Source organism: Neophocaena asiaeorientalis, unplaced genomic scaffold (genome assembly GCF_003031525.2).
Source record: "Neophocaena asiaeorientalis asiaeorientalis breed wild unplaced genomic scaffold, Neophocaena_asiaeorientalis_V1.1 scaffold497, whole genome shotgun sequence".
NCBI lineage: Eukaryota > Metazoa > Chordata > Mammalia > Artiodactyla > Phocoenidae > Neophocaena > Neophocaena asiaeorientalis.
The window spans coordinates 1,065,173-1,085,471 of record NW_020174568.1 but is presented as its reverse complement, the minus strand read 5'-3'; the positions used below and the strand labels follow the sequence as shown (position 1 = coordinate 1,085,471).

At 51.5% G+C, this 20,299-nt stretch overlaps 1 protein-coding gene across 2 annotated transcripts in view; it reads right to left on the bottom strand.

Moving 5' to 3' along the window:
* LIMS1 (LIM zinc finger domain containing 1) overlaps positions 1-20,299 on the bottom strand; it is a 67,288-nt gene that overhangs the window by 43,282 nt on the left and 3,707 nt on the right. The window contains exon 1 of one of the 2 annotated variants that reach the window (XM_024757986.1): positions 3,243-3,974. The exons of the other annotated variant lie outside the window; for it this stretch is intronic. Within the exon in view, the coding sequence (XP_024613754.1) occupies positions 3,243-3,349 (107 nt within the window). The 5' untranslated portion in view covers positions 3,350-3,974. Of the gene's footprint in view, positions 1-3,242; positions 3,975-20,299 lie in introns of those variants that run through there. 2 annotated transcript variants of the gene reach the window in all.

Genomic DNA, 20,299 nt, shown 5'->3' with positions numbered 1-20,299 from the left:
GGTTGTGGAGCCCACAGGTGTGTTTTTCATTCAGGTTTCCTCAAAAAAAACTGTGTTTGGGTGCAGCACAATTTAGGAGGGAGAACAAATAGCTAAGGAGTAAATACACGCACGCGCGCGCACACGCACGCGCACACACGCATGCGCACACACGCACACACACACACACGCGCACACACGGGTATATCCTGGATGGTATTTTCAGGCATCAGGCACTTTAGGAAGAAGGGTTCATGCCCGGGAAGGTACGAGGAACAGCTTCTGAGCCCAGGGGGTGGGAGAAGAGTGAATGAATGAACCCACGGGCAGAGCAGGACGTCAGAAGTCCTGTCCCCGAATGAGGAGGGGGCACCAACGCTACCTGCATGCAGAGTCCAGGTCCACCTCCACGGAGGAAGGTGACGTCCAGGGGTCTCTCGGGCACGTCAGGTTCCAGCCACACTGAAGGACACGTTCTAGAACTAAGAGGCTCCCATCACACAACTTTTTCCTGTTGTGACAAAGTGTAAACGAGATGAACCGCCTGCTGTGACTCAGCCCTCAGGCGTGGAGGCTGATGGTCTGCTGTACAAAGCAAGGAGAGCACGTTTCAGGCTGTACCGGATACTTTAAAATAAAAATCGATACCGGCAGCGTTCTGTTCTAAACAGTTTGGAGTTTGAAGTCGGAAGCAGTTTCACCAACTCTTTTTTAATTTTTAATTTTTTTGGCTGCGTTGGGTCTTCGTTGCTGCGTACGGGCTTTCTCTCATTGTGGTGAGCGGGGGCTACTCTTCATTGCGGTGCGTGGGCTTCTCATTGCGGTGGCTTCTCTTGTTGCGGAGCTTGGGCTCTAGGCGCCCAGGCTTCAGTAGTTGTGGCTCGGGGGCTCTAGAGCGCAGGCTCAGTAGCTATGGCACGCGGGCTCAGTAGTTGTGGCTCACGGGCTCTAGAGCGCAGGCTCAGTAGTTGTGGCGCAAGGGCTTAATTGCTCCGCGGCATGTGGGATCTTCCCAGACCAGGGCTTGAACCTGTGTCCCCTATATTGGCAGTTGGATTCTTAACCACTTCGCCACCAGGGAAGTCCTTCACTGACTCTTACGTGCTCTTTAAACGCTTGTGTTCTGTTTCAGAGCACAGTCTTCAATTTAAACTTAAACATGTTTTCTGGCAGTGAGCACAGCCCTGTTAGTCTCTGATGGTTTTTCTGCCAGAATTCATAAACGTGCTGAGAAAACGGTGTGTGAGTGAGGGGGTCAGAGTGGGAGTGGGTTTGTGCTACTTCGAGGTGCCCAATGTCACAGGTGCTCAGTCCAGCGACAGCTCCTGGGAGGAACACCTGAAGGTGACCCTCCAGGGCCCAGACGCCGGTGTCCCTGGGGCGGCCATGAGTCTTAACGCGGCCCAGCCTCGACGTGGCACACAGCAGGAGATGGATGAACGGTAGCTGAGTGAGTAATGCATGAAGTACCCTTCACCGGATGACAACGCCTGCCATCAAGCCGGTGGCGAGGGTTTTAGGAGATAATAAACGACACTCAATAGCGGCAGTGATTTTTATCCTCCTTTTAAAGAGGAGCCACCTGAATCCATCAAGGTTATCTGCCTGACCCAGCGGCCTGAACTGGGCATGTCTAACCTCAAAGTCACCCCTCCAGCTCCTGTTACCTGAGGAACCCGATTTCACACTAAAAACAGGCTTCCTATAAAACTAGGCGAAAACCCTGCCTCTCTAAATCGATAAAAGGCTCTTTTCCTGGCTGAGCTCGAAGTCCTAAAATAAGTAAACGGTCACATCTCTGAATCTGGGGACAGAGACATGGCAGCAGCCTAAGGCCCCTCTAATCACCAGGGGACAATACCGCAGGAAAAGTGGGAAAATGTGTCCTCACCCCAAGGCAACAAGCAATACACCTTAAGAATGATTCTTCCTTCTGTAATTTAAACTTGAGACAAAACAAAACAACCTAGTTGTTTCAAAGGCCATTATGACTTATATACATAACCAGCCCCTCGGACATAACAGGTAATCTCATTCATGGGTACTCCTGCCACTGTCTGAAAATAAGTGAAAGTTGGCTGGTCTTGAACGTCATTTTACATATCTTATTTCTTTTAAAGTAAATTCCTTAGGGCCCCGAATCTGAAATTAAAACTACTCTTGGATCAAGAGCGGATGGGAGGCAGTTTCAGGGCTCATGTCCACCCGTGCCCATCTGGTCAAGCAGGCGGGGGCTCAGAATTCTCACGGTTTAACCCTCATACTTGAAATTTACACGTCAAACTCTGAAGCTTTAAACTTCTGTCTAATCCGGTCAATTCAGAGTTGATACACTAATTGTAGCGAAGAGACACCCGACGTGGTAGGGAATACATTCTAATAGTGTGAGTATCAGTACCAGCCAGAGTCAGAAAATTTCAAATGAACACACACCCTGCCCAAAGCACGGCTCCTACAGTAAATCTGTACACGAGGTTAATACAAGTTTAAAGGGCTTCCTTGTCAACTGTTTCCTGTTAAGTTTAAAGAATTTAAAACAAACTCTAAAAGCGAATTTATAGGCGAAATATATATACAGGATATAACATATATATATATATATATGACTTATCTATTCCTCTCACCACATGAGTGGAACTTTCAAACGCGTGGATCAAGTGTCCCCAAAGGCACTGAGGTGCCACCCAGCACGCGTGCGGGGAGAAGGGTCCCTGCTGTCAGCTCCGAGTCCCCACCCCTCGCGGCAAACACAGCAGTTTAAGCAACAGCTTAACGCGCAGGGGCTGTTCAGAACCTGTAACCTAAAAATAATTCAATAGCGGTAAGCGAAACTAACACCGTGTTGTTTTAGGCCAATTAACGGTGGAAACAGAAACCCCTAACCTTTTCAGTTAGAAAGGTCTCCCCCTCCCTCCCAGGTTACGTTCAAAAGTTGCCCTGCCCTCCTCTGTGAAATCCATGTCGACACCGAAGAACAACACCCTGACGCCCACCCAGGACACCACCCGCGACCCTCACCGTCAAAACGCAGAGAAAAGTCCCTCTGAAACGCGCCCTAAGAAGCCCAAGCGATGTGCCTTCCGACAGCGGCGGGCAGGTCTAACCCTCCCTCTGCGATCCTCGGCCCTGGGGGTGTAGCGAGGCTGCAGGGCTGGGAAGCTGACGCCAGGGGCTCAGCCCGTCGCCCCTCGCCGCTCACCCTCCGGCCGGGCCGGGGCTCAGGCTGCCGGGCGCCCCTCCCCCTCCCCCCGTGCTCCACTCACCTGAGCGCCTGCTCCTGCGGCCCCGGGAGCCGCAGGCTGTCCGGCCGGTCCCTCCTCCGGCGGTAGAGCCCCGACTGCGAGAGCTCTTTGAGCTGTAAAGCCGTCATGCTCCCGGACCGCGACCCTCGGAGTCCGGCACCGGAGGGCGGGCGGCCGCCAGAGCTGGGGACCGCCCCGCGCACACCTGGCCCGGGGCGCCGGCGGCCGCGCTTCCTGCTTGCCGGGTACACACCCTCCCGCGGGCGGCCGTATCTCCGCGCCGGCACCTGGGAGGGCCTGGTGCTCACGTGCTACCGCCGAGCGGAGTCCGGCTGCCCTGAGCAATCGCGCCGGCCCCTGCGTGGGCCGTTCCAGCATCGTTCTGCATCAAAACCGGGCTAAAACGCTCCAGAAAGGTCGTGACTCAAGAAGGGTCCTGCCCTGTTCTCTGGGCCAGGAAATCCACCAACACTTCACACGCAGCCGTCGGTTTCAAGAAGTGCCTGGTCATCATGAGCTCGTTGGGACATTTTCCTTCAAACGGAAAAGCAGTTCTGAAGGGCAGCACGCCGGCTCCGCTCTCTCCACGGTGCTCTAAATCCTCTTCAGAAAGGAAGGAAGTGTCTTTTTTCTCCCCCATTAAGAGTTACTCAAAAATTCGTAACTGAAAGGGAGGTGGTTTCTTCGGCCATCCCCCATCCCGCGATTCTCTACACCCAAAGCCGCCCACCGAGACGCGTCCCCTCGCAGGAGATGCGCACACTGTCCGCCTACTGCTGTCCCTGCGTATTTGATCCCGGCGGCCACCGTGTCAGGAGGGAGGGTCTGGTTCCTGGGGTGTGGGGTGTGGGGTGTGGGGTGTGGGGTGTGGGGTGTGGGGTGTGGGGTGTGGGGTGTGGGGTGTGGGGTGTGGGGTGTGGGTGGGTGTCTGCATCGTGGGGGACAGATCATAGGGGCACGTCCTTGTTCCCGGGCCCCGCAGGACGGCCGCGGCAGCAGGCGGGTCTGACCCAGCCCCTCTCAGGACGAGTCCCCGCCGGCGCGAGCGCGGTCCTGCTCTCAGCCAACAGCTTGGCTTTGCGGTGCCGGCGGTTTCTCTGCGTGTCAGCATCTTTCTCCCAGAATCCCCTCCAGGACGAGAGCGCAGAGAAATGGGTCTGAAAGTTCTTTTCACACCAAGAGTTAAAGAATTAATACATTCCCCTCTCTAGAAGGATCCGTATTATAAATTCAAATATTCAGGACCCCAAGGAAGGGCGCTCTGCATCTCACCCCTTCACTCGGGACTGCGGCCCCGGCTCCTTTAGGGCTGCAGCCCTGGTCCCCACCTGCCCACGCCCGCCCCAGTGGAAACACAACTTTTTACAGTCACCATCGAAGTGTAACATACGTTTTTAAAGAAAATGAAGGGGAAAATTAGTAATTTTGTTACCACACTGATGTAATTAGTGACAAAACATTACCCCCAAAAAATCGAGGGACAAATGTATCTCTTCCTCTCTCTGGAAGGATACACAGAAAACTGGTAACATCGGGTGCCTGGGGGAGGGGCAGAGCAGCAGAAGACAGCTTCTCTGTAACCACTGCTCTATACCTGCTGGACTTGGAATACCCTGCACATTCAAAAATAAACAGGAGAAATTTAGAAGGTTTACATATACCTTTTGAACAAAGCTCTAGGATCCTACTGAGACATAAAACACAGAAAAGTGTGAAGTTTACAGTAATAGAAACATATAAAATTAGGATTCCTTACATTTTTGTCATGACAGGTGAAAAACGCAGAGAAACAAGCACCAATCTTTTTTTTTTTTTAACTGTAGGCATCAAAACAGAATAGATGCTTGAGGTATAAAATACAAACTAACTATAGCCACTGCAAACGCAGAGCCTCAAGGTTGAAAAGGACTTGTTTCCATAGGAAAATGGACGTAAGAGAGCTTGGTTTTTAAAGAGAACTTGCAATAGAGTAATGCGGCCCGCTGACAAGGGAAAAGGCTTGGAAACTAGTAAAGCTGACAAGACAGGAAACACTACCGTGTAGGACGAATCCTGTATTTGATGAGTCTAAAGTTAAAAGGATGTGAACAGGGGAAGAAAAGTTACGTAAAACAAACTGAAACAACTCTTGCCTGCAGACTTTTAAAATGGCTGTGCTGACACATACAAACTTCAGTACATCCATGCTTGTCACGACTGCATAAAATTAAATCCTGGGGCTTTGGGCAAAGGCCTTTAACCACTGCCATTTCACAGACAGTGGGAGACAGTGGTAACCTTCCCTCCCCGCCACACGCAGCCAGGGAGGGGCGCCCATTTCTGGGAGGGAACAACTCCCTACCACACAATGGCTCAGGCTGCAGCCAGATGACACCCCCGAACAATGGTTTCTGTGCATCTGCGTGGGGGGAGAGAGGGACAGAGGGCACAGCCCTGGGACGCGGCAGGCGACGTGACGCCAGGAGAGGCCCCATGTCCCCATCCCCGTAGTTCCCTCCTTTCACGCCCTCCCATAGAAAGTTATCAGTTGAGCCTGGATTGTAGATCAGGCCTATTTTAAATGAGCTCTGAATTTCAAACGACTGTCTTAGCATTTGAGGGAGGCCCACGTGGGTGTCCATACAGGGACGTCCATTTCGAGGCATAAACGGACTCTGAAGGGCAGTGCTGCCTCCCTTAGAGCCCAGCGGCTGTCAATGAACAAAGGTTCACAGAACGTGTCGAGGGGGCACCCCGGCCCGCTCCCACCGCGGGGTGGCGGCTCTGGGAACCTGTCTGCCCACTGCTCCTCGCTGAGCTCCGACTCACAGCGAAATGTGCCATCAGCTCGGCAGGTACTTTCTTCTGCAATAGGCTTGTGCTCTTGGTCGAAATGACTAAACAGGAAGCCCCAGGGAGCATCACACCGGGCCTCGCTCTGCAGGCTGACCTCTGACCCCGCCCTTCACCTTTCGAAGTGGAGGGGGGAGGCGGTCACCGACATTCTGTGAATCCGAGCAAGGTCAGTGAGTCTCAGAAATGCATGCGAGCACAACACTGCCCCCATCTCAGGGCACTGGCAGGTGGACTCACCTTCCGACCTGCACAGACGCCTCTGCCCCAGGGCGGGACCCTGACCTCAACTGCGGGCCAGACGCTGGTACAGAAGAGCCCCTGTTGTACCCACCCCGCCCATTTCTCTCCACCTCCCAGTCATCTCTCTGCCTCTGGCCTCACCCGCCTCTACTCTACCCTCCAAATTTCCAGGAGTTCTTTCCAAATGTAAACCGGTCACTCGCAGGTCCTGGAAGACCCTGGGGTGACCCGACGGCTGATCCCCGTGCTGAGCGTGGTCCCAGGACAGATGGGGCGTCCTGGCCCCGAGTCCTGCCTCTGGACTCAGCGCAGGGGTCCCTCTCACAGGAGGGCTTTGGAGACCTTTCACTCACTATCACCAGGGTCTCCATACCCCCCCCAGCAAGATAACGGCCCTCCCAGGGCAGCTGTGTAGGTACTGTATCGCTGCGTCTTACAAGGCCAGGTCCGTGGTAGAGTGTGCGTTTGCTCAGTAAGTTCTCTGGTTTAGTTGTTTGACTGATTGATTTTGAGAGCCTCGCCACTTTATGATGAGGTTGCGTTTCAGATGAACGCTCCAGAGCTTTGAAACTGGCTGTGTTTTGTTTTGTCTGTGCATTTAACACTCGACATTACCTAAACGAGATTCTTAGAAGGCACATCCATTCCACGGTTTAGGAAAACTGTACTTCCCTGTGAGACTGCAAAACTCAGATGCTGCACATTTGTAGTTGAGCAACACCTTCCACCAGTATGAACACTTTCCACTGGGGCTAAGAGCTAAAAAGCCACCCTCTACCTGACTCAGTCCAGTTCTCAGTGTACTTGGTCCCAGTACCCGCTTCAGGCTCGGGGGGGTAAAGAAACCTGATTAGGCATCAAGGCCCTAAGACCCGTCCCCAGCGTTCCTGCGCTGACGGCTCCTTCTCGGCAGAACTGAGGGCTGCGCCCTGGCTTCGGGGCCCAGCAGACCTTCCAGACCAGGGGCCTCAGGCCTGCAGACGGTCGAGCAGCTGTAAGTTTCCAGGCCATTAATTTCCTTGTACACACGCGGTAAGAGAAGAATTTTGTTTTGCAACCACTCTGAACTTAATGGAAATGAATCCTTTTTAGTTTAAATTTTATCCTATGAATAATCCCCTCCAGGGGAAGTAAAGCTTCTCTGATAAAGCAGAGCACCATCCTCCCTCCTTCCATGCTCCCGTCTCCAAAACTCTCACTTCCAGCCCCGCGTCCTCCACACAGGTCCCCAGGCATGTCCCGGGTGTCACACGAGGGCTCGGACCTTGGCGATTCTCGGGTGCAGGTTCAAGTTCAAGTCGACCAGAGCAGAGTGTGAGAGGGCAGAATCCACCGTCCAGAAGCATCAGAAAAAATCACCAAAGACATGGTCCCTGGCCCGTCTGCGAGCCCCTCTGAACATCCCCTCGACCCTCCTCTCGCTGAGCAGGTGGGGGAGCCTCGGCCGAAGTCTGACACCCGACAGGTCAGCCGTCAGAAACACAGAGAATCTACATGGGTCACCCACCGTCTTCTGCGAGACAATCACAGAACATTCCCAAAGCCACGCCGCAACAAGCAAGCTTTCCTGCGTCCTTCAAAAGGATTTAAAACAAAACTGTCGGTCACCCTCCCACCACACCAATCTTTCTACGGGGCCAAGGGGGGGACAAGCTGATGCGAGGGTGCAGAGGGAGCCCGGGGTCACCCGGCTGGTGGGTCCACGTGGGCAACGTCCCGGCTGCGGCCGGCAGGCAGGCAGGCACACGGTCACATCACTCCCGAAGGCCTCAATCTTTCCCTTCGGAAACAGAGCAGTCGAATCCGATGATCTGAACGGTCTTTTCTGCAGATTAAAATTTCAGCAAGCGCCCACGGCAGGGGAGGGCCCGAGGCTGGCAGGCTCCTGGCACGCTCACCCCTCCCCGCAGGTCAGGCTCCCGCCCTGGACCCAGACGGGGCCTGAGGCTGGCTTCACACGCTCGGCCGGCCGTGCCCCCGACCCCGGGCCTGACCGCCCCCCCTCGGTCCTCTCCTCGGCCACCTGCTCCACAGCTAAGAGCCGAGCTGCACATAAAACCCCAGGAAGGGACCCTGACTACCCGCCTGACACACGAGCCGCGGAGACGCCAAGGCCACGGGGAGAGACAGGGCAGAGTCAGCGGGGCCCCGGCCTCCATCCACGGGCAAGTGCAACCCCATGTGACACCGTCAACACGGTTTCAGAAGACTGCACATGAAGCTAAGCTTCTGTAAATAGGATAACTTTGAATTCTCTGAAGGAATTCTAGGGGTCGTATGTTCACAAAAGAGAGCTTTGCTGAAAATCCAGATTTTCACATGATTTGACTTAACATGTGTTTTGCTATCACCTTCTGTATAAAGTTGCTCCACACGCTGTTTCCACTCATTCCACCCGTCCACCCCGCAGCAGGCGTGGACCTGCTGAGCACATTTCCACATTGAACATTCCTGTGACAAAACCAACAGGCGAAGTTCCCGGAGCAAGAATCCCTGGACGGCAGAGTTACCGGCAGCGGCTCTGAGCTCCTGAGGCCATGGCTCTTCTCCCTGGAATTCCAGGGCATCGTGAGCATAACCACAGCACCTGCGCAGCCCCAGCCTGGTTTCAGTGTCCCAGTTACTACTGTCAACTTCCACCTCCAAACCATTTCACCAGGGCATCAAAACACCCCCGGGCTCTGCGTGAAGTCTCATCTTGAAGCTTTCTGTCTGGGGGGACACCTTGCCAGCCATCTAACCCACAAATAAACAGGCAGCTGAAAATGTGTCAAGTCACAGGGGACAAGGCTTCTGCGAGGACGGCAGGGACGCAGGGAACGCCTCCCGAGACAGAACCTCGGGTCTGATCCCCCAGAGCTGGAGGGAGGGGAGGCTTGGGGAGAGAGCAGCTCAGCTCGTGCAAAGGCCCTGAGGCTGCGCAAGGGGCTGGGGGCGGGGTGAGGCGAGAGAGCCAGTCAGGGGTGTCTCTCTGGTCCAAAGACCCCCTCCCAGGCCTGGGGAGGGGGGAGACCGAGCTGTCAGGGTGGAGACGGGGGTGGCGGCCGGTGGCAGACCAGATGCGGAGCCCGGGCTGCACTCGTGCTGCCGTAGTCCTGCCCGAGGAGAGCCAGCATTTTAAACTGAATCTAAGAAGACTGTTTTCAAAGAGTACTTACAAAAGAAAGGGCTGGGGCACGAAGATGCGCACGCTGTGCCCCACGCGGAGCTGATGTAAGCGCCGCTCACAGCTGAGGAACACGCTCTCATTCGACGTTCACCTCTGTCCTACCAGCCGTGTGTCATTATTGTCCCCACTATGCATTTGAGGTAACTGAGTCTCCAAGCAGCTCAAGGTCCTGACGGGCAACACAGCCAACGAGGGAGACTGTGGATCCACACCCAGGTCTGAACGCGGACAAGCCCAGCCCAGGAAGCTTCGGGGGCACACAGGAGCAGGGCAGCGTTGGGGTCCAGGGTGAGCTGCCCCCAAATGTTCCTCAACAGCACATGGATTATTCTGAATTAAAGCTGCTTAAGAAACGGCCGATGTAAGAGGGACACTCTGACCCCCTCCTGTCTCCCTGAAGCGGGAGATAAGTCTCCGTGTGAAGGAGGGAGAAGGACACCCTAATGGCCAGAGACAGGGCAGCCCGTACAAACAAACCCGCGACCTCTTTCGGTGACTAACCCCAGGGCCAAACCGTTCAGATCCTTCACTAACTGAGCATCCACGGCCTACGTTTCTTAGTCCTGTCAGTTCCTCACAAATTTATTGTTTGTCTACAAAAGCCACCTGCTTTGGCCACATCTTAGGTCCCATTTCTGCGAGACCTCCATGCACAGGAATTGAAACTTGTTTCTTCTTCTCCTGTCCATCCGTCTTGCACCAGTTTTACTATTAGTTCAGCAACGAGAGCTCCAGGGGGCAGGGGAGGTGTCCCCTCCCCACTGTGGGCACAGAGGCCCTGGGGACAACCCCAGCCTAAACACAGGCTGGAGACAGACTCAAACCACGGTCCCCCCGCCTGCCCACTTTCTCTCCCAGAAATGAGGCAGGAGTCCAGCTGCACCTGGGTCCACGTGGTGGACGGGCCGCCGAGGGCTGGGAAGGAGGCCGAGGTCACTGACACAGACCTTCCTCCTATAGCTCTGGGGGCAGAAGCCAGTTGACGGCGTCAGACTTGAGCCTTGACGTCGCTGAATTCCTGGACTCCTTGGAGGCTGTCTCCCTTCAGGATACGTGTGATGACTCAGGCCAAGTGTTCGGGGAAAGAGGCAAAGATTCTAATGAAAAGGGGTGTTCTTGAGACCAAGTATGTAGTTGGACAGCAACAGGGGACCTGACGGGGGCCCACGTCCCCAGCTCCCGGTCTGCCGTCCCTCCTGGTCTGACAGCCTCCCCGGTGTCTGTCAACAGGAAAGTGCATGTAACAAGTCGTGACCCCTTCCTGGAATACCACACTGCTACAGAAGAAAAATAATTCACTAAAGCTGCACAAATCCACACGGATAAACCTACCTAAGAACCGAGAGAGTGAAAAAGCACAGCTTGCACAGTATCACAAAGAGCACACACTATTTAAAATCTAAAACAAAATAAACAACCCCATGAGTGCTAAGAACACACAGTGAGTAATAAAAGGATGAACAGGAGAGTGGTTCCCTCCCAGAGGAAAAGCGGGAGGGAAAATCATCAGAACGGGAAGTGTACCAAGAGCTCAACTGCACTTGTAATGTTTTATTTAAGGTAGGTGATGCGTATTTGGAGGCTCTTTCTATTAAATTCTACACCTTCATTAAAAAAAAAAAAAAAGGATGAAGATGCAGAGCAGACGTTCTCCTAGAGCAGGTTTGTAAACCCCCAAGTTTCAAAGCACCACTTCTGCCACCATGTGGCTTCTCAGGGTATTACATGCACATGATTTTCAGGAAATGGAAGTCTAAAAGAGGGCATTGTTAATTCTCAGGTGCAACGTGACAGGAATGGAACCCACTGCGAGAGCCTGAGAGTCCACCACTCGATACGTAACCAACACTAAAAGCCTTTCTTACCGCTTCTCAATGATGCTTAGTAACACAGAAGACAGAAAGCATCACGCTAGGTGCAAAGGAATGAAACTGGACCCCTATCTTACACCATGCACAAAAATTAACTCAAAATGGATTAAGGACTACATGTAAGACCTGAAATTATAAACTCCTAGAAGGAAACATAAAGGAAAAGCAACTTGACATCTGTCTTGGCAACGATTTCTTTGTATATGACACCAAAAGCACAAGCAACAAAAGCAAAAATCAACAGGTGGGACTACATCAAACTGAAAAGCTTCTGTCCAGCAAAAAACCAATAAAAAAATAAAAAGGCAACCTACAGAATGGGAGAAGGTATTTCAAATCACATATCAGATAAGGGGTTAATATCCAAGATGTATAAAGAATGCATACAGCTCAACACTAAAAAAAAAAAAAGAATCTGATTTAAAAATGGGCACGAGGGCTCCCCTGGTGGCGCAGTGGTTAGGAATCCGCCTGCCAGTGCAGGGGACATGGGTTCCATACCTGGTCCGGGAAGATCCCACATGCTGCGGAGCACCTAAGCCCATGCGCCACAACTACTGAACCTGAGCTCTAGAGCCCATGTGCCACAACTACTGAAGCCCGCACGCCTAGAGCCCGTGCTCCGCAACAAGAGAAGCCACCGCAATAAGAAGCCTGTGCACTGCAATGAAGAGTAGCCTGACCGGGGCCCACGTCCCCAGCTCCCGGTCTGCCATCCCTCCTGGTCTGACAGCCTCCCCAGTGTCTGTCAACAGTATTGTTAATTGTTATACCCCCGCCGCAACTAGAGAAAGCTGGCACGCAGCAACGAAGACCCAACACAGCCATCCATGAATGAATTAATGAATGAATGAATAAATAAATGAAAATGGGCATGAAGGAATTCCCTGGCAGTCCAGTGGTTAGGACTCGGTGCTTTCACTTCCGTGGACCTGGGTTTGATCCCTGGTCGGGGAACTAAGATCCCACAAGTCGTGGGACGCAGCAAAAAAAAAAAGGGCACCAGACCTGAGCAAGCCATTTTTCTTTCTTTCTTTTTGGCCGTGCAGCATGTGGGATCTTAGTTCCCCGACCAGGGATCGAACCCAGGCCCCCTGCATGGGAAGCACGGAGTCTTAACCACTGAACCGCCAGGGAAGTCCTTGAACAGACATTTTTCCAAAGACATACAGATGACCAACAGGTACACAAAAAATGCTCAAATCACTAATCATCAGGGAAATGCAAATCAAATCACAATGAGCTATCACCTCACACCTATCAGAAATGCTATTATCAAAAAGACAAGAAGGGACTTCCCTGGTGGCAAAGTAGTTAAGACTCCGCACTCCTAATGCAGGGGGCTCGGGTTCGATCACTGGTCAGGGAACTAGATCCCACATGCATGCCGCAGCTAAGAGTTCGCATTCCACAACTAAGAAGCCCGCCTGCTGCAACTAAGACCCAGTGCAACTAAATAAATATTTAAAAAAAAAGACAAGAAATAACAAATGTTGGCAAAGATGTGGAAAAAAAGGGAACCCTCCTGCACTGTTGGTGGGAACGTCAATTGGTGCAGCCATGATGGAAAAGAGTATGGAGGGTCCTCAACAAACTAAAACTAGAACTGCCATGTGACCCAGCAATTCCACTTCCGGGTCAATATATCTGAAGGAAATGTAATCAAGATCTCAAAGAAATATCTGTGTCCCCTTGTTCACTGCAGCATTATCCACAATGACCAAGACATGGAAACCACCCAAGTGTCCATCGCTGGATGAACAGATAAAGAAAACCACACACACACACGAGTGTTAGCCATAAAAATGAAGGACATCCTGCCACTTGCAACAACATGGATGGTCTTTAGGGCATTACACTAAGTGCAATAAATCAGAGAGACAAATACTATACGATCTCTCTTACATGTGCATCTAAAAGCATCGAATCCACAGAAACAGAGTAGAAGGGAGGTGCCAGGGGCTGGGGAGTGGTGGGGCAGAAATGGGGAGATGCCGGTCAAAGGGCACAGAGTTCCAGTTACGAGAGGAATACGTTTTGGGGATGTGATGTCCAGCATGGTGACGACAATTAACAATACTGTATACTTGGAGGTCATGAGAACAGTTTTTATGTTCTCACCAGCACAACAAAATGGTAACTACGTGAGGTCATGGGTAGGTTAATTAACCTTATTGTGGTAAGCATCTTGCAAAACTATACACGTCTCAAATCATCACATTACACACCTTAAAATTACACAATGTTATACGTCAATTACATCTCAGTAAAGCTGGAAAAAGAAAATGTTTTTTGAAACATTATGCTATGAAGCCCAAAGATAATGAGAAAGTTACTGCACATAAACTGCAGGAAAAAAAGGATGCATGTAGGCTACACCAGAGATAAGAGGGTTAAATGAGTCATAAGGCCAGCAAAACCAGGTGAGACGGGCCGGCTTCCAGACACAACTACCTGGTAGGTGAATGAAGACCTCTACTCCAAACCCAGAAGTAAAGAAGCAGGAAGAACACAGTAAAAAGAAACCTGTCCACAGCATGGACGCTGACGTGCAGAACGTAGCACTTTTAATAGCAAACTTTACCTGAGATCAGCACCAACACCCAGGTTAGAGAGAAGCAAACCTAAAGCTCATACACGGTGGTCTTAACTAGACATGTGGGAACACGTCCTCGTGTGAGATTATTTGCACAGGTGCACTTATTTGGTGGAGGGAGCAGACAACTGGCTTAACTGTGGTCCATTCATCCCTGGAGGGGAGGGCGTACAGCGGCGCTCGCCCGACCCCTCATCCTGATCAAGCTGCGCCTCGCACTCCGCTGCCCCCAAACCCCCAGTCGCCCTCAGCAGCCCCCTTCTCACCAGCCCAGCCACTGTGTGGAAGGTCACGTCGCCCCTCCCTTCGTATGCACGCCCTCCCAGGCCCCCCACGCCACCACCGCACACCCCGCTGTTCCCCGGTCCCTAGGCCCGCCCTTCTGCGCTGGGCCAGGCGTGGTCGGTCAGCCTTGAACTCAGATCCCAGCCTGGGCAGGGGCTTACTGGAGAGTTTTTCTTCCTAAGGGATGGTTATACCCATGCCCCACGGAGCTACTGTGAAAAGGACCTGGATTAATGGAGTAATAAGCACATTGGGAGTGCTCGATGAAAAACAAGTATCACATCATCGTCGATACTTCTTCTCCTCACTGCTGTCAAAGCTGTATTTTTTTTTTTTTTTCAGAATGCGGGCCTCTCACTGTTGTGGCCTCTCCCGTTGCGGACCACAGGCTCCGGACGCGCAGGCCCAGCCGCTCCGCGGCATGTGGGATCTTCCCGGACCGGGGCACGAACCCGTGTCCTCTGCATCAGTAGGCGGACTCTCAACCACTGCACCACCAGGGAAGCCCTGTATTTTCTTTTTAAATGCAAATCTGAGCATATTATGTTTCAGTTCGGAAGACGATGTCTATTTTCCAGAGGGAGAAGTCCAGAGACCCTGGTGTCGCAGGAGACATAAGCCTTCACCACCTCCTTACCTGCGGCCTCACGTCCAGCCACTCCTCCCTCCCAGAGTCCACACGCTCTGCGTCTCCCTCCCGTGATGAGCTGCCAGACACTCCTGCCCCACTGGGCTGGTAGCAGATCTGATCCCCACACGGTTCCACTCTGTGGGGACTCGCAGAGCTCCTGGAGGGGCTCCTGCAGACAAATCCTCCCCACGGCACCTGCCACACTGGGATGCTCGGAGGCAGCTCACAGTGGGTCCACAGAAAAGCCTGCTGAACGACTGACGTTTGGAAACTTCGCAGAAACACAAGAATGTTGATCGATTTTTTTTAAAAGTGTCTCACAAAATTGTGATACTTTTTCTTACTAACGTATACACGACCGTAACTGGAGTTTACCCCAAAGAGGCGCGTGATTCATGGGGACAGTTGGCTGGGTGCTGGGAAGGTGAGCAGCTTCCCATAAAGAGGCTCTCCTTGGTGAATTTTCAAAAGCTTAAAAGCTTGACCTTCAGTTTCTGAAGGCTGGTAACCCCGTTTTGTCAGTTTATCCAAAGTGGATGCGTCTCAGCAGTTGTGATTAACACGTGTAGAGCGGATGTGAAAACCAGGAATCCAGGCTGTAACCACCAGGCCAACGAACACACTCAGCTTGCATGACCAGCCCGTCCCCTCCCGGGTGTAGACCAGGTGAGAAGTCAGATCACCGTCAGAAGGTTTGTCTGGTGGGCGTCCCGGGGCATCACACGAGCTACCAGGTTTGCTGCGGGGGAACCTGGCGCTCAGGCCTCACCTGTTTCCTTCTGTTTCTTTCTACATTCAGTCACTCCCTCCCTCAAGGTGACTACAGGTCTCTGTCCTGTACTGATTTCAAAGTCTGACCTCCTTCCTTCCTAAACTGCTCTTGGGCTCCTCACTGCTGTCCCTGAGTTGACATGGGCACAGAGAATCTGGGGACCGACGTCGGGACCATCCTTCACGACATAACCTAAGTGAGGCATCACTACAGCCCCACATGAAACGTTCCTCTGCTGACATTTAACCGCACGCCTGGCAGGTGGCAGGTACACAGTAGATAACTGTGGATAAAGAGGAAAAGGCGGACAACGTAGGATATCAAGAGGAATAAACAGAAGTTTCAAAAAGAAAAAAAAAATTTTAATACAAAATATCTGACATTTTGAATGGGCACTTTCAGCTCAATACACAGGTTTTCTAGGGTGCAGGTAATATAAACCACCTCAGGTTAATTTCAGCAGAAGAGGTACTTAAAAAAGGATGTTGGGCTGTTCACAGAATCTCCAGGATCAACAAGGCACTGAGCTCACAACAGCAAAGAGAGCCCCCTGCCCACCGGCCGGCCAGTCACAGATCTTCCCCAGGCGCAGACAGCACCGCAGGGGCGTCTGGCCCCCCAGCCCGGCCCCGCTGCAGCCACGTCCTCTAGGAATGATGGCAGGCGTCCCTGCCTGCACCTCTGAACCCGACAGCCAGCAGTCACGCCTGGGTCTCAGCTGCACCCTCAAGTGGGAGCAGGACTCAGCATCCCCTGGAGACTCACCAGATGGAGAAATCAACAAACAATGGGATTCCATTAAAAAGGAATGATGTAAATTAACCGCTCCCAAACAAAAACAAACACAGACCTCCCCCCAGGGGAACTGCTCTCACCTGGTAGAGGTTCACATCTCTGACTGCCACGTGCTGACAAGATTCGGGTTGGCCCCGCAGCTCTACAGACACCCCAGCCCCCCCTGCCCCCTGGTCCTTGGTTGGCTCCAAGGAGCAGTGGGCAGGCAGCTCTGATGAGTCTCCAGTTTTCTTCCAGGACAGGAAGGAAGGAAGCTAGTTCATGCTGGTTACAAGAAATCCACTCGTGAGGATGGCGACCAAGAGAAGACTTGTTTCGATGTAGTTAAAGTATGTCACTATCTAGTCATTTCCACAGAACTGGATTTAACTTGCGAGGATCTGAACGCAGTGATGTCTAAAACCTGACAACGTTAAACAGCGTCTTCACGACTGCTAACCTCCGCCGCCGCAGGGTCAGCAGACTGTTTCTATCAAGGTCAGAGCGAGACTACTTCAGGCTCCGAGGGCCACACGGCCTCTGTCACGACTTTTCACCTGATCCTGTGGCTCAGAGGTGGCCCCGGACGACAGCAGACAAATGCTGGGCTGCGTCCCAAGACTGATGTTTAAGTTTCGTGTAATTTTCACATCTTCTTTTCATTTTTTTCAACCATTTAAAAACATCGAAACCATTCTTTGCTCACGGGCTGGGGGCTAGATTCGTTAGCCTGCAGACTGAACCACATCTGGCAAACTCACTCAAAGCACCATTTACTGGAGAGCCGCGAGAAAACAGATTTTTCTTTATAAGATGTTAACTCCTCGAGCAAAATATCCGACCCCACTCTCCCAAAGCGAATGCCCCAAAGAGCCACAATCACAGCCTCCACAAGGACGAGGGCGGAATTACAAAAGGAAAACAGACTCCCAGCTTCCACTGCGCCCGCACACGTGACAGCGTCAACACGGGGTCTGACCCGCGCACACCCGCCTGGCCGGGGCCTCACTCCCCACGGGACGACCTGCCCAGAGAGGAAGGTGACAGCTGCGGAGTCGGGGAAGAACAGGGAGCGCTGTGCTCAGGGCAGACACACCTTCCTCTCCCCAAATCGCTAGTGTCCAACAATCAGGACTCCATCCCACGCAAAATTCCAAACTGGGTGTTCTATCATCACTGACCTGCACCGAGATGCTCACCGCCCAGCTGCTCCGTCTTCAATCTCTCCTTCTAAGTATAGTACTAATCAATTTTTCCTTTCTCCCAGCTTATAAGAAGCCATAAGTTTCCTTCAATTCTACTAAAGCTGTGATAAGAAAAAAACATCTGACAAACTACTTTAAACTAAAACGTTAAGGATTGAAACTATAATTTCCCAGAACATTTTTACTTGACAGTTACCTTCGTTATTCTGACCAACAACATGGAAATACTACCCACAATGGGAGGTATTTTTTAGCAGAAAGCTTTCTTTGCGCCTCAGATCACATGTAAGACCCACCTGGTGAAAAAATCCACTTGTAAAGTAATAAATTTGGCGAAAGTATATATTTATTTTGGTTCATTGTGAATCTGATATACTGGAAAATTGACTAATTGGAGGGTCTTGAGCCAGCTTCTTACACATCAGGTCCTGATTCTAACATGCGTGCCCCGCAGGGCTGAGGCAGGGGTGAGAGGTGACGTGCATCAGGTCCTGATTCTAACATGCGTGCCCCGCAGGGCTGAGGCAGGGGTCAGAGGTGACTTGCACAGCCTCACACGGGGCAGGTACCCGCAACTGGCCGTTATCACCATAAAGAGGACGTCTAAGAAAGAGCTTAGAATTTAATGTGTAGAACATGTAGGAGAAGGCTTTAAAAGAACAGTATTTCTGTTTGCATTATGGAAAATGAAGAAAAAGGAAACGTGCGCAAGGAAATTCTTCTGGTTGTGGAAGTGGAAAGACAGAGCCTGTGTGTGTCCCTGTCTCTCACACGGGCAAACACACACATACACAGGCACCTGCCGGAAAGTACCAGACCGCTCTGTGCTAGTGAATTTGCAGCTTATTCAGTTATCAAAATTCACAATATCTTAACTGTCCTATTTAGTACACTTCTTAAAAAACCTCAGAAATGCAGTTGCCATTATAATCGTGTGTTGTGGTAGAGGCTGGGAGCACGAATAACCTGACGTTGTAAGAAAATTTTCGTGTACGTGCTTCCGTGCATTTTTCTGTGAAGGTCTATAAGCCTCAGCGCCCCAGAGTGCTCTGGACTAGTAAGTCCAACTAAGACGGTAACGACCCATCTAACTGCTCCAAGCACCTCCAGACTCTTTTCTCCAGGCCCTCGTTGTGCGCACTCCTACCAGGGATACAGGACGGGAGACTGAACCCACCCACATGTTATGTAATCATCTTACACTCAGCTAAGCTTCCTAAAGGGTCTGCCACGCCCCCACCCCGTCTGCACAACGCTGTCAGCAGGCACGCTGTCACCTCCAGGGGATGCTACCACTGACGCGACCACCTGATCTGACATAAAACTCTCATCTTCTCACCTGTGCAACTGAGAAAACTGCGTGCGTCTTTCCAACTGGTTTGGCCAACCTATCGCTGTGACATCTCAAGGCTGAGAGGAGGGGCTGACAAAGCTGGAGTGATGGGGGGCAGGGGGAGGTCTCCTGCCTCCACAAACAGCCCCTCAGCCTCTCCAGTAAGTCTCAACTGTGAACCCGCATTCTGGAATATGACCCTGTGGGGTGGATTAAAAAGGCTGAGGTTTTTTTTTGTTTTGTTTTTTGTTTTTTTTGCTGTACGCGGGCCTCTCTCTCACTGCTGTGGCCTCTCCCGTTGCGGAGCACAGGCTCTGGACGCGCAGGCCCAGCGGCCATGGCTCACGGGCCCAGCCACTCCGCAGCATGTGGGATCTTTCCAGACCGGGGCACGAACCCATGTCCCCTGCATCGGCAGGCGGACTCTCAACCACTGCGCCACCAGGGAAGCCCAAGGCTGAGTTTAAGGATCATTTTCTGGACTTCGGAATTGAGGTTCAGTAAGATTAACTGCCCCCCCCCCCAAACAAGCAAAAATACCTAAAGTGAGGGGACTCTGCTCTGGCCACTCGGCTCTGTTAACTTTAATTAGAACAAATTATTTTTGGTGTCCTGGATAGGGAGGATGCTTAATGATGTACAGTCGCTAACCCTTAAAGGCTGCACATCGTTAAAAAGTATTTTACGAAAAGAGGGAAAGTAAGTTGTATTGAAAATCCTCATCTTTGCAGAGAATTGCCAAAATAAATAATTATTTTTAAAGCTATATTTGAGGTATATATTGAAGACTAACATCGAATAATAACTTACTTTTTTGCCCTTTTTTCTTATCACAGAGTATCCTCAACAACTCATTTACGAATGGGGAAAAAAATGAGGCTCTAAATCCTAACAAAGTGATGTCTCTTGCAGGAATAGAAAAATCCATCCTAAAATTCATAGGAACTTCAAGGAACCCCAAAAAGCCAAAACAATTTTGAAAAAGATGAAGTTGGATGTCTCACACTTCCTGATTTCAAAACTTACTACAAAGTTCCAGTAATCTAAATAGTGCAGTGCTGGCATAAGGACAGACACACAGACCAATGGAAGAGAACGGAGGGCCTGGGAATAAACCCTCACAAATATGGTCAAATGATTTTCAACAAGGGTGCCAAGGCCACTCAATGCGGAAAGTGCAGTCTTTTCAACAAATGGTGCTGGGAAAAGTGTATGTCCACATGCAAAAGACTGAAGTTGGACTCTTTATATCATACTATAAACAGAAATTAACTCCAAATAGCCCAAATAAAACTCTTAGAAGAAAATATAGGAGAAAAACTTCATGACAGTAGCTGTGGTTATGATTTATTGGATATGACACCAAA